Below are 14,358 nucleotides of genomic sequence, written 5' to 3'. Positions count from 1 at the left end.
TCAGTCTTTTGGGGCGGCTTCCTGACCCTTTTGGGATAGCGCCTTTCCGGAGGTTCTTGTTCTTGGTGCAGAGGCGATTCTGGCCCCTTTTCATCGGGTAGTTCATCGGGTTCCACTGCTACTGGGTCTGAAGTAGATGCTACCGGTATGTCGGGTTCATCCCCGGGTACTCGAGACATGGGGTTGACGCGTTCCTGTGACGCTAAGATCTGATCGACGTGGCATCTCACAATGTTCTCCCCGACAGCCCCTGCCTTGTACATATCGTTCGGGGTTGCCATTTCTCTGTTCGATAGTCATGGGCCAAGACTGGTTGCCCTACATTGAAGCTCCTTGTCGGCTTCTCATTGATGTGCTGGAATTGTCTATCCTCAACATTTCTTCGCACATTTGGTCTGAGCAAGTCCAGATGAGATCTCAACCTTCGGTTAAAGAACATCATGGCCGGGGTCTGGTTGGTAACTGCATGTGTCGCGTTTCGGTAGGCGAATAAAAAATTGTCCATCTTATGCTGTAGTGGAATTTCATCGTCGCACATGGCCTTTATCGCCTTCTTAAAGGTTTGTACGAACCTCTCAGCTAATCCATTTGTGGCTGGATGATACGGGGCGGATGTGCAATGCCTTACCCCATTCCTTCTCATAAATTTTTTGAACTCGGACACAAACTGTGGTCCATTATCAGAGCAAATCTGCTCTGGCAACCCGTTCCTGGCAAATATGGTCCGTAGGACTGCAATCGTTTTCTCTGTAGTGGTTGAAGACATTTTTATCACCTCAGGCCACTTTGAATGAGCATCCACTGTTATTAAGAACATTGAGTCCATGAATGGACCAGCGAAATCAATATGCACCCGTTGCCATGGAGAGGAGGGCCACTCCCATGGGTGTAGAGGGGCATGTGGTGGTGCCTTTTGGACCTTCTGGCATCCTAAGCAGCTCTTAGTTAGGTCTTCGATTTGTTGATCGATTCCCGACCACCACACATAGGCCCTAGCAAGGCTTTTCATTTTCACTCCCCCCAGATGACCTTCATGTAGCTCATTTAGCACCCTCCCCCTTAACTTGGGTGGAATCACCACTCTGGATCCACACATCACTGTCCCCTGGCATACTGACAGCTGTTCTCTTCTGGATGAGAATGCTGGCAACAGTGAGTAGCCATGTGTTGGCCATCCCCTCACCGTCAATTCATATACCCGCGACAGCATCGGATCATTGCGGGCCTCCTTCTCTATATCCGCGTTTGTTACTGGCAATCGTTCAATTATTGACGAATAAAATATCTCGATAGGGTCCACTGCTGGTGCTTCCTCCACAGTAGGCAGTGGCAGGTGTGATAGCCCATCAGCGTTCCCATGCTTTTTCGTGCCTTTATATTCTATTTCATATTGATTCGCCCCTAGAAACAGGGACCATCTTTGTAAACGCTGTGCAGTCATCACTGGAACGCCCTTCTTAGGATTAAAGATGGAGACAAGTGGTTGGTGGTCAGTCAGCAAGGTGAACTTCTGCCCATGCAGATAGTGGTTGAATTTTTTTACTCCCCATATTGGCCGAGGGCCTCCCTTTCAATCTGGGTGTAGTTGCGCTCAGCTGAGGTTAGTGACTGAGACGCAAAGGCTACTGGCCTCTCCAACCCGTCTGGGAATTTGTGCGACAGCACCGCTCCAATACCATAGGGTGATGCATCATATGCCAAACGAATTGGTAATGCTGGGTTGAAATGGGCCAATACCTCTTTTGATGTGATCAATTCTTTACACTTCTGGAAAGCTTGTCTACGTTCGTCATCCCACTTCCATGGTACCCCTGTTTGCAGTAGGGTGTTCAGTGGGTGTAATACCGTAGACAAATTCGGTAAGAACTTGTGGTAGTAGTTTACCAGCCCGAGGAACGACCTCAGTTGTGACACATTTTCCGGTGCTGGAGCCTTGACTACTGCCTCAATCTTGTCAGGGGACTTATGTAACCCCTCTTCATCGATGACGTGGCCACAATACGAGATCTGTTTCTGGAAAAACTCGCAGTTGTGGCGATTAGCTCGTAGCCCATACTTTAATCTGGTGAGCACCTTCTCCAAGTTGGTGAGGTGATCACCGTCATTTTCGCCCGTGACCAAGATGTCGTCCAAATAACACTGGGTCCCTGGAATCCCTTGCAGGACTTGATCCATTGCCCTTTGCCAAATAGCCGGAGCTGATGCTACTCCAAACACCAGCCGGTTGTATTGATAGAGACCTTTATGAGTGTTGATCGTAAGGTATTGTTTCGAAGCTTCTTCTACCTCCATTTGCAAGTACACCTGGGCTAGATCAATTTTGGTGAAGCGTTTACCTCCAGATAGTGAGGCAAAAATATTCTCAATTCGTGGAAGCGGATATTGTACCGTGTGAAGGATTGGGTTCACTGTCACCTTAAAATCCCCACAGATGCGGACCTTCTTTGGTTTCCCAGGCGTATTACTCAACGACCTCTTCATTACAGGAACGATGGGTGAAGCCCACTCGCTCCAGTCCACTTTGGACAGTACTCCTGAATGTTCCAACCCTTCCAGCTCTGCTTTAGCAGCTGGTCTGATCGCATAAGGCACTGGTCTGGCCTTCAGAAACTTTGGGCTTACATTTTCCTCTATTTTAATCGTTGCTGTTATTCCTTTTAGTGTTCCTAGCCCCTCCTGGAACACTTCTTTTGCGTCAGTTAGCATTTTTGACAGCTGTCCAGGTGTGACGTCGTCATCCTTTTTGGCCTCAACCTTCAGTGCCTGTATGGAATGCCAATCTAATTGTATCTTCCGGATCCATTCACGTCCTAGCAGTGGTGTTCCTCCATCTGGCAATACATATATATCCATTTTAGGTATTTCCTGGCCTTTATATGTCACTTTCACCCTTATTTTTCCTTTGGGGTAGACTTTTTGCCCTGTATACGTCTTCAAGACAATCTCTGTAGCTTTCAAGGGGATGTGTGAAAATAGCCGCTTGTAGTCTCTTTGATTTATGACTGTTTGAGCTGACCCGGTGTCCAATTCCATTTTCACTTGGACTCCGTCTATCTTGAGTGTAACCCAGATAGTCTGGTGATCCTCCATTTTGGTTACCTTATGTAGTTTCAGACAACCCAGCTCCTTGCTTCCAGAGTCTGTGTCACTTTTCTGTTCGTCTGAACCACTGTCAATCACCTGGTGTACCTTTTTGTACTTCTTCTGTGGAGATTTCTTACTGTTGGTTTTCTTCCCAGACCTGCAGACTCTTGCTATGTGTCCTGCTTTCCCACACTGTCTGCACACTTGGTCCTTGAACCAACAATCTTTCTGGTCATGTGTTGTTCTGCCACAGCGATAGCACTTCCCTGTTCCATAGGACATTTCATTGGTGCCATATTCTTGCGGTCTCCGTTGTATCTCTGCAGCGCCCCTTGCGGCTGCTTCGTGTGATACTGCCATACTGAAAGCTTTGTCCAGCGTAAGATCCTTTTCCGACAGAAGCCGTTTCTGGGTTCCTTCACTCTGTAGCCCACACACAAACTTGTCCCTTAACGTGTCTGCTAGTCCCGCTCCAAACTGGCAGTGTTTCGATAGCTTCCGTTAGGTACTCAGCATTACTTTCGTCTTTGTGTTGGTTCCTTTTCTGGAACTTAAATCGTTCTGCTATCAGCAGCGGTGTGGGGTTTAAGTGGTCCTGTAGGATTTCTACTATGCTTCCAAAATTCTTGTTTACCGGCTTCTCTGGGGTTATTAGATTTCGCAGTAACCCATAAGTTTTTGCACCCATGGAATTTAACAGAACCAGTGCTTTATTAGCATCTGGCACTTCATTCGCCCTGCAGTACACCTCAATACGTTCCACATATGTCGCCCAATCTTCGATTTCATTGTCGAACGTAAAGATACTGCCACTCTTCGGCATCCTTGGGTGTGAGTTAACTGTCAAAAATGGCTCCTCCTGCGCTTCCCCTTCTTCTCCGCTGGCACAAAATGGCGTCTCCCGCGCTTTCCTTCCTTCCCGCGCTCGCCGCCCTTCTCTGCTGCGGCTTCTAAAAATGGCATCTCCCGCGCTCTTCCTTCTTCTCCGCGGCTCAATGGCGTCTCCCGCGCTCCCCTTTCTTTGCCCCGCGGACCCTGTTCAGCCCGTGAGCCCTGGCTGTGCTCTGCACGTTCTTTTTATATTTTTCGACGCCGTTCAGTCTAGAACCCGGCTGTTTCTTTACCCTCTCTCTCTCCGGTTTGTTTTCTTTTTCTCGACGCCGCTCGGTGTTCAACCCCCGGCTGCACCCTGCGCTCTTCACCCTGTCTTACCCCGTTGACGCTGCTTGGCTTTCTCTCCGCCGTCGGTCGGCTCCAGCCGCCGCTGCTCGGGAAGGGTCTGCGCTGGACCTGTCGTCGGTCTCTTGCTGCTCATCGTGGCTGGGGAACCAAGCCCGGCTTTCCACAGCCTCCCCTGCGAAATTCAATCTCTGCCTGACGGCTGGACGGTTGCTCGTGGTCGACACCCGTGTTCCTGGCCTCGACTATTTTTTATGATGTTGCAGGTAGATTCGAATCGACACTCGTCGCCACTGTTGGATCCGTGAGTCAGAGGATATGCTGTTATTAAATAATCACACGGATGCTGTACATTAACAATAAACAGGTCTTTACTGGAGGAGGGTAGTCTCAAGACTGGGGGTACAGAGGCATGCGCAAAGCTTATATACCGGTGTGGTCACTGCCGGTACTACAGTATACAGGAGCTGTAAAAGTAGTTCTGACTTAAAGGCACATACACTACACCACCCACCCGCACACCTATACTGCACCCACAACCCAACCACACACACACCCCACCCACACACATCCCACACACATACACCCTCCCCAAACACACACACACTAATGTAGACCTTACCCAGATCCTTACTGACAGCTGTCCGTGTCGGCTGTCCCAGGGACACATGTTTCACTTCACACCAGTAAGTGCGGTTACTCTCCCACTCTGCTGTCGGCACAGTGAGCTGGCTCACAGTCCGGTAGGTGCCGTTACTGCCCAAAGCCACTCCAAAGTGTGTCACTCCCGTATCCAGCGGACCATTCTCATCTCTCCAAGTCACGGAGATATCAACAGGGTAAAAGTCTGACACCAAACAAGTCATTGCAACAGTTTGTCCTGCTGTGTCAGCGTCAAGTGGAGGAGAAATCAGATGGACCACAGGCTCCTGAACGTAACCATCTACAGCACAGACAGGAACATGTCATTAGATAGGAAATCAAACAAATATTTACAGCTTCATCACTTGCATTGGAGCAAATGTATTTGCAGCATGTTAACTGAAGGCAGAGAGCAGTGAGTATCCTGGTAAAACAGCATCAATAATTCTGTAATAAAGCAGAATGAAGGGAATCAAGGGATATGGGGATAGGACGGGAAAGTGGAGTTGAGCCATGATCTTATTGAATGACGGAGCAGGCTCGAGGGGCCATATGGCCTACTCTTGCTCCTATTTCTTATGTTCCTATGATCAATTAGACATGCAGCTCTCTAGAAACAGAACATGGTTATAGTTAACATTCGGGCTCATTCCGGTAAAACCTGGTTACTCTAACAGCAGGTAAAACACTCAATGGTTCATAAACTGTTACAGCACAAGGCAGCAGACACAGTACAAAGGTGACACAAATACCACAGCTTATGTTGTGCCCGATAAATAGACTTTGTAGCTATTTAACTAATTGATAAATGATAAGCTAGGAACACAAGGTAGAATGGAGGGAGGTAAGGCCTTTCAGCTCATTCTGTTCCTACCAGGTACAACTGACACTGTCACTGACTCTTCCTAATCTATATGAACTGGTGAGGAAGGTGAACAATCACAGCCATGGCTTCCAGGAAGAGAAATGGTCAACTTTTCTCCTGCTCCTGCCTACCAGAAGATAATTGAGTAATATACATAATTGAGTGGGCACAGGAAAGATGCTGATTTGACAATAACTTCTTGGGCTGGATTTTCTCAGCCCCGAGGAGGTGGGCATGGAGGCGGGATAGCTGGTAAAGTAGCAGAAAGTGGGGGCGGATGGCAAACCCGCCCCCATCCCGCCTCCGTGCCCTTTTGCCAGGAGGCAAATGATCTAGACGAGGGACCTAGATGTAATATCTCCAAGTTTGCAGACGACACGAAGCTGGGTGGGCGTGTGTGCTGCGAGGAGGATGCCGAGAAACTCCAGTATGATTTGGATAGGTTGAGTGATTGGGCAGATGCATGGCAGATTCAGTATAATGTGGATAAATACGAGGTTATCCACTTTGGTGGCAAAAACAGGAAGACAGATTATTATCTGAACGGCAATAGATTGGGAGACGGGGAAGTGCAACAAGACCTGGGTGTCCTTGTGCTCCAGTCGCTGAAGGTAAGCATGTAGGTGCAGCAGGCGGTTAAGAAGGCAAATGGTATGTTGGCTTCGTAGCGAGAGGGTTCAAGTACAGGAACAAGGATGTCTTGCTGCAGTTGTACAGGGCCTTGGTGAGGCCACACCTTGAGTATTGTGTGCAGTTTTGGTCGCCTTATCTGAGGAAGGATGTTCTTGCCACGGAGGGAGTGCAGTGAAGATTCACCAGACTGATACCTGGGATGGCAGGAATGACGTATGAGGAGAGATTGGGTCGATTGGGCTTATACTCGCTGGAGTTTAGAAGATTGAGAGGTGATCTCATCAAAACCTATAAAATTCTGACAGGACTGGACAGACTAGATGCAGGAAGGATGTTCCCGATGGCGGGGGAGTCCAGAACCAGGGGTCACAGTCTAAAGATAAGGGGTAAGCCATTTAGGACAAAGATGAGGAGGAATTTCTTCACCCAGAGAGTGGTGAACCTGTGGAATTCTCTACCACAGAAGGCAGTTGAGGCCAATTCATTAAATATATTCAAGAAGGAGTTAGATATATTTCTTAAGGCTAAAGGGATCAAGGGAGAAGGCAGGGACAGGGTACTGAGTTTGGATGATCAGCCAGGATCTCATTGAATGGTGGAGCAGGCTCGAAGGGCCGAAAGGCCTACTCCTGCTCTTATCTTCTATGTGGGAAGATGTGCTGCTTCAGGTCCCATCTCCTGGAGGTGAGAAAGGCATTAAAACCTTTTAACTGCCTGTTAACAGGTAGTTAACAAACAGGAAAAAGGATTAGTGCCATTTTGCCTTCTCAGGTGAAGGCTTCCCGACCTCAGAGAACCCCGCCAGGTTGGAGGAGGTGTGAAGGAGGTCTGCGGGGGTTAGAGGCAGCTGAAAGTAAGATGTAGAGGTGAGTGATGGGTGCAAGTGTGGAGTGGTAATTATGGAAGGTGAGTGATAAGTGTTAAAATATGTTCACTTACCTTGTTTTCTGCCTACAGCCTTCATCCACCCTGGATCGGGAGACCCAACATCTTCCTTGCCAATTTCACAGACTGGCTGTTGGATCCTCCGACCCAACAGCCATCTGAAATCTACAAAGTTGAAAGGTTTGATGAGTCCTGAACACAAGGGCTCATCAAACTACAGAGAATGTCAGTGTTTGACAGCTTCACAGGGCTGTCAAACGCTTACATTTCTTCATTCAAAATGTCTTGACAGATAACATGTCAGGCGTTGACGTGCTCTGTCAGTGACTTCCTCCCTAATTGGGCTGCTGAGCCCACAGGGCGGGCTTAACAAGGTCAATCAGGAAAATCCCTCTGGTTGGCCAGAAGATGATGGAGGCGGGACATTGACCCGACAAGCAGCAGTCCTGCCTCCAACTCATCTCCATTGAGAAAATCTAGCCCCTTGTCTTTGTTTCAGTGAAATATGTACGGTGGCCTTCTTCCACGTAAACCATGTACTTCTCTCCTGTGGTTATCTGCCTCTGGTGATGCCCTCTATATTCCTTTTTTGGTAGCCATGCCACTGGTAGAATGGCCTTCAAATTGCTCAGAAGAGATGGTAGGAGAAGCAGCAATACTCCCCAATGGTGAGAAGTGCCTCAAACAATCATTGTCAGAGCGCCCTCTTTCACAGTGAGACATCAGAAGAAATGTAGCTAGTGTAAGGAAACAATTACATTTGTTATATAAACTTTAGCATTTAAGTGCGTTTCTGTTAACAATGTTCAGTTAGTAAAAGGGATTCCAGTTAGACAGTGTTTTAGTTGATAAGGAGAGGCCATAAAACTATCTACGTTAGCTCTAGCCTTGAAAAGGCTCCTTAAATTAGGGAGTTATTCTTAGACAGAAGTTATTGCAGCTAATTGGATGAGGTAGTACTTGAAATATGCACTCTCTCACATAACGAGAGTGAAAGAACAGTATTAAAAAGAGGGGTGGTAGAGTCAGTTATACAGCACAGAAAGAGGCCCTTTGGCCCATCGTGTCTGCGCAGGCCATCGAGCCCTATCTAATCTAATCCCATTTTCCAGCATTTGGTCCGTAGCCTTGTATGCTATGGCATTTCAAGTGCTCACCCAAATGCTACTTGAATGTTATGAGGGTTCCTGCCTCTACCATCCTTTCAGGCAGTGAGTTCCAGATTCCAACCACCCTCTGGGTGAAAAAGTTTTTCCTCAAATCCCCTCTAAACCTCCTGCCCCTTACCTTGAATCGATGCCCCCTTGTTAATGACCCCTCTACTAAGGGGAAAAGTTCCTTTCTATCCATCCTATCTGTGCCCCTCATAATTTTGTATATCTCAATCAGGTCCCCCCTCAGCCTTCTCTGCTCCAAGGAAAACAACCCCAGCCTGTCCAGTCTTTCTTCATAGCTGAAGCGCTCCAGCCCAGGTAACATCCTGGTAAATCTCCTCTGCACCCTCTCCAAAGCAATCACATCCTTCCTATAGTGTGGCGACCAGAACTGCACACAGTACTCCAGCTGTGGCCTTACCAGCGTTTTGTACAGCTCCATCATAACCTCCCTGCTCTTATATTCTATGCCTCGGCTAATGAAGGCAAGTATCCCATATGCCTTTTTAACCACCTTATCCACCTGTTCTGCTGCCTTCAGGGATCTATGTACATGCACACCAAGGTCCCTCTGATCCTCTGTCTTTCCTAGGGTCTTACCATTCATTGTGTATTCCCTTGCCTTCTTATTCCGTCCAAAATGCATCACCTCACACTTTTCAGGGTTAAATTCTATTTGCCACTGTTCCACCCATCTGACCACCCCTCTATATCGTCCTGTAGCCTGAGGCTTCCCTCCTCACTATTTACCACCCCACCAATTTTCGTGTCATCTGCGAACTTGCTGATCATACCTTTTACATTCACATCCAAATCATTAATGTAGACCACAAACAGCAAGGGACCCAGCACTGATCCCTGCGGTACCCCACTGGACACAGGCTTCTAGTCACAAAAACAACCTTCCACCATCACCCTCTGCCACTAAGCCAGTTTTGGATCCAATGTGCCAAGGCACCCTGGATCCTATGGGCTCTTACCTTCCTGACCAGTCTCCTATGCGGGACTTTATCAAAAGCCTTACTGAAATCCATGTAAACCACATCCACTGCACTACCCTCATCCACACACCTAGTCACCCCCTCAAAAAATTCAATCAAATTGGTCAGACATGATCTTCCCTTGACAAAGCTATGCTGGCTATCCCTAATTAATCCCTGCCTCTCCAAGTGGAGACCAATTCTATCCCTCAGAATTTTTTCCAATAATTTCCCTACCACTGATGTTAGGCTCACTGGCCTGTAATTCCCTGGTTTATCCCTACTACCCTTCTTGAATAATGGTACTATGTTAGCTATTCTCCAGTCCACTGGCACATCCCCTGTGGCCAGAGAGGTTCTGAAAATTTGTGTCAGAGCCCCTGCAATCTCCTCCTTTGCCTCACATAGTAGCCTGGGATACATCTCGTCCGGGCCTGGGGATTTATCCACTTTTAAGCCTGCTAAAACCGCTAGTACCTCCTCCCTCTCGATGCTAATATGTTAAAGCATCTCACAGTCCCCCTGCCTGATTTCGAGGTCCACATCGTCCTTCTCCACAGTGAACACAGATGCAAGAAATTCATTTAAAACCCCACCTACATCCTCTGGCTCTACACACAGATTGCCACTTTGGTCCCTAATGGGCCCTACTCTTTCCCTAGTTATCCTCTTGCCCTTAATATACTTATAAAACACCTTAGGATTTTCCTTTATTTTGCTCGCCAGTGTTATTTCATGGCCCCTCCTCGCTCTCCTAATTTCTTTTTTAAGTATCCCCCTGCACTTTTTATACTCCTCTAGGGCTTCCTCTGTCTTTAGTATCTGCCAAAAGCCCCCCTTTTTTTCCTAATCCATTCTCGTATATCCCTTGACATCCAAGGTTCCCTGGGCTTGTTGGTCCCACCCTTTACCTTTACGGGAACATGTTGCCATTGTACTCTCACAATTTCCTTTCTGAAAAGACTCCCATTGCTCCGATGTGGATTTTCCTTCAAGTAGCTGATCCCAGTCCACACTGGCCAGGTAGAATAGATACTTCAGAATTCGACAAGGCTTGGCCAGCTGATCCCCTCAAGCTCGAAACCTGTGATGCAGCGAATTCTCCGGTACCTTATGTCATAAGTGTGACCCTGAGTATATGTGTAATTTATTATTAATAATGGTTATCGTTGTACATGTGTAATTGTTGGTAATAATAGTTATCATTGTATGCTTAATTCCTATGAAAGCCAATAAATGCCATTGAACCCTATTACCTTGTGGAATATCTCAAATTTGAAAGAATATCCATTCCCTAATGATGAGCATATTAAGAATTTCATAGATGGAGATCCTAATTATTGATATGAAAACATTCATTGCTAAGGTTGAATTTAGGTTACAAGGCAAGGTTTGGCTCATTTCCTTTGAAGAAGAGGAACCTTCAGGTAACCTACTTCAAATTTTGGAGATTATAAGGAGACTTGACAAATTATGGTGAAGGGTAAAGTATCAGGGGACATAAGTTATAAATTAGGAAGTCAGGAGTAAGAAGGGAAGTCAGGTAGAACCCTTTCACCCAAAAGCATAACAGAGCTGTGACAAATGTAAGATATCAGGGAAAATCATTAAAGTTAAGAAAAGTCAGGAGGAAATTAAGGGTTTGGATGGAGACGGGTTTGAGTCAATTGGTGGGGTTTAGCTACCGAAAAGGGACAAGTTTATTAAGCCCGATCATCCTTTCTTATTCCTAAAAACTCTTATGGGTCTTATGTCCATATGTAACTGTATTATCTAAGTGAGAACCATCCTATGTTTTATATACTGCATTAATAAACATTCCAGCATCTGCAACAACAACCCTGAACCAATGGTGCTGATAAAGACACACAGGCTAAAAGCATTTGTTTTGGTAAAGTGGTGAGACTTAATCAGAAGCCAGTAATCAATAAAGAATCATTATGGGATCTGGAATAAGCCTGTTTAATAGACTTACCATCTTTATTGATCTTTCTGCTGATTGGAGAAGACAGGGCTTCATGTGAAACAATACAAGTGTAACGAGAGCCACTGACCCATTGAGATGTTGGAATTGCTAATTTACTGATCATGGTGTACCAGTCATTCGAATCCACCAGTCTACTTGAGTGTGTAATCCCTGAAGATACCTGTACGCCTCCCGCATACCAAGACACAGATATATTCTTTGGGTAAAAACCTATTGACACACAAAAGAGTGTGCTGCCAGTCTGCTGGGAGATATTCTCAGGAGGTGCATAATGGAGATGTACTGAGGGTGGTCTTGGTGAGATGGCTGAAATTAGAAAGGGAAAAGGCAATTAGTTTTCATTTTCTTTTGCCACGTTAAAAAAAGACATGGGCTGTTACAGCTGCAATTAAAGGTAGCTGCACTGTATCTCTTATTGTTTTCCTAAATCTATTGTAGTGCACCTTTAAAATTAAGCGCAATGTCTTTGTTCTACATTCAGGCTCTTAAAAAATACATTTGTTTGTGGTACTAATAGAATATAAAAGGTTAATCCTGAGCACCATTACAAGTTTAACCAGCAGCACATGCCAAGGGGATACAAGTATAAACTGGTTTTAAAAAAAAGTCAGGACATCAAGAAGTACTTCATGCAAAGTTTAATGTCTGGAATGATCTTTGAGTTTGGACTGTGGAGCAAAACACTCTGAATTCATCCGGCAGACAGTTGGACGCTGTGATGAGGGGTCAGTAGGTTTCTATGGTTGACACAGATTGATTGAATGACAGCCTTCATTAGTTCTTACCATTGAAATTTCAGATATTCTGAATAAATCAGTTCATGGTAAAGCAATGTAAAGTAAGAACATTTTATAGTCGAATTTGGGAAATCTAAACAATATTGTTGACAAGCATTCAATTAAATGACACAGGTCAGTAAGTTGCTAGGAATGGGCAGCCATGAAATTTTAAAAGATGATCTATCTGTCCCAGGTTCATATCATTGACTGTGTCCCATTCCATCTGTCCCAGGTTCATCCCACTGACTCTGTCCCATTCCATCTGTCCCAGGTTCATCCCACTGACACTATCCCGCTCCATCTATCCCAGGTTCATCCCATTGATTCTGTCCCACTCCATCTGTACCAGATTCATCCCACTGACTCTGTCCCACTCCATCTGTACCAGTTTCATCCCATTGACTCTGTCCCGCTCCATCTGTACCAGGTTCATCCCACTGACTCTGTCCCACTCCATCTGTATCAGGTTTATGCCATTGACTCTGTCCCATGTAAACCACGTCCAAGTAATTGGGAGAAACCACCGCAGTAACAGGGGAAAAAAACCGGACCAACAGAGTATCCAATAAACAATATTAGACTCTGTAGAATCGCTTTCTTGTAAACTAAATTCTTGTGCAACATCTAATTGCATCCATAGCCTCATCTAAACCGGAGCACTATCCCAGTTAATATTCTGCCACTGGGTAAAAGGGCCTTTAACTGGTAAATAATGTTGGAGTTAAATTTAATCCACTTGCCGAAGGGTGACCACATTGTAAGGTGCCGATGGTGAAGAGGAAATAGAACCGCCTGCGGTGACCGACGAGTCATTTCTCCTAAGCGATTAGATGCCCTCTTGACTATTTGTACGAAATAAAGGTATTTCTTACGAGTTCGCGGCCAAAGAAAATCCTCCCACCTGTTTAAATATTTGTCATCACTTACTTGGTTTTATCTTAAGTGTAGCTCCACATCCGCACCAGTCATCGCCATCATCCCCACTCTGACAGTAATATCTGCTTGAATCCTCCTGTTTCAAGTTGTCGATTTTTAAAGTGAATTTGCTCTCCTTGGTTCCGGAAAAACGGGTTTCGACTCCTGACATACGAGTAAAATTTGTCGATCCCGGGCTCCAGGACACCAGCCACTTGATTTGAGAGGTTCCCGGCGGCCAATATCCCCACTTCATGTTGTACTTGTCCTTAGTAGTTAGACATTCAAGTCTCGCCGATTCTCCCTCCTGGCGAAGCACAGTCGCCGAAGGTATGCGTAGAGTAGTATGAGGTAAAACTGAATCCGAAATGAAAGGAAGACAGAAAATATTCCGGTGAACTCCAGTGGGGACAGCGCGAAAATAAGCAAATATAGGGAGATTAGCTTCTTACCCATTTGGATGGCAGTCAGAATAAAGGCGTAGAACACCCCCTTCATTTTCAGCTCTAGAATTGCCCGTTTAAGTGTTTGTTGATTGTCTGACACTGCCGTACTCAGAAGTTCAAGTGAAGTTTTGCTGATCAGAGGAGGGTGGGTCACATCACGTGATTCCTTTTTTGGTTGATCAGCATTTTAATAGCCAAGAGCGAAACCAATTGCTGAGGAGAAATGACTTGCAGGTCACCGGAGGCCGATTTCTTTCCACTTCACCATTGGCACTTTACAATGTGGTCACTCCCAACATTATTCACCAGTTAAAGGTGAATAATACCCTACGTAAACTTGAGGTTGTGGCGGATCGCCACCTAAACGGGCGCAATCCACTTTTCCGTCCGTGGACAATAAATCGGGCACCTTGCCTTTAAGAAGCATGCTGCCTTTAAGGCATGACAAAGGAGCGGGCGTCGCCCTCAGTGTGTACTCAAAAGCGCGGGCGTCGCCCTCATTCTGTTTTCGGGTTTAGCAGAGAGAGGAGCTGGGGCAGCCATCTCTCAAGAGAATGTAATAAAAGCCATGTGTTCCTCAGATCGGCTCGGCCTCCATTCGTGTTCCGCGGCAGCCTCAACATTGGTGACCCCGACACTCAGAACGTAATCCGAGCACTGCAATGGCGGACACGAACGCAGTTTCCGTGAAACTGCCGGAGTTTTGGGAAAACCAGCCCGAAGCCTGGTTCCTCCAAGCTGAGTCCCGATTCCGGCTGCGACACATCACCACAGATGGGACGAAGTATGACTACCTCGTCGCATCACTC

The 14,358-nt window shown here is 46.3% G+C and overlaps 1 gene segment (V, D, J or C); it reads right to left on the bottom strand.

The window, feature by feature from the left end:
• LOC147113838 (Ig gamma chain C region-like) overlaps window positions 1–13,942 on the bottom strand; it is a 34,903-nt gene extending 20,961 nt beyond the window's left edge. Inside the window, 4 exon segments of the C gene segment in view lie at window positions 4,886–5,206; window positions 11,398–11,715; window positions 13,116–13,460; window positions 13,556–13,942. Of these exon segments, the coding sequence occupies window positions 4,886–5,206; window positions 11,398–11,715; window positions 13,116–13,460; window positions 13,556–13,601 (1,030 nt within the window).
• Window positions 13,943–14,358: the final 416 nt, after the last annotated feature.

The sequence above is a fragment of the Somniosus microcephalus genome, chromosome 8 (genome assembly GCF_052327205.1).
Source record: "Somniosus microcephalus isolate GS21.2 chromosome 8, FLI_Smic_1.0, whole genome shotgun sequence".
NCBI lineage: Eukaryota > Metazoa > Chordata > Chondrichthyes > Squaliformes > Somniosidae > Somniosus > Somniosus microcephalus.
This window is presented reverse-complemented; position numbering and strand designations above follow the sequence as displayed.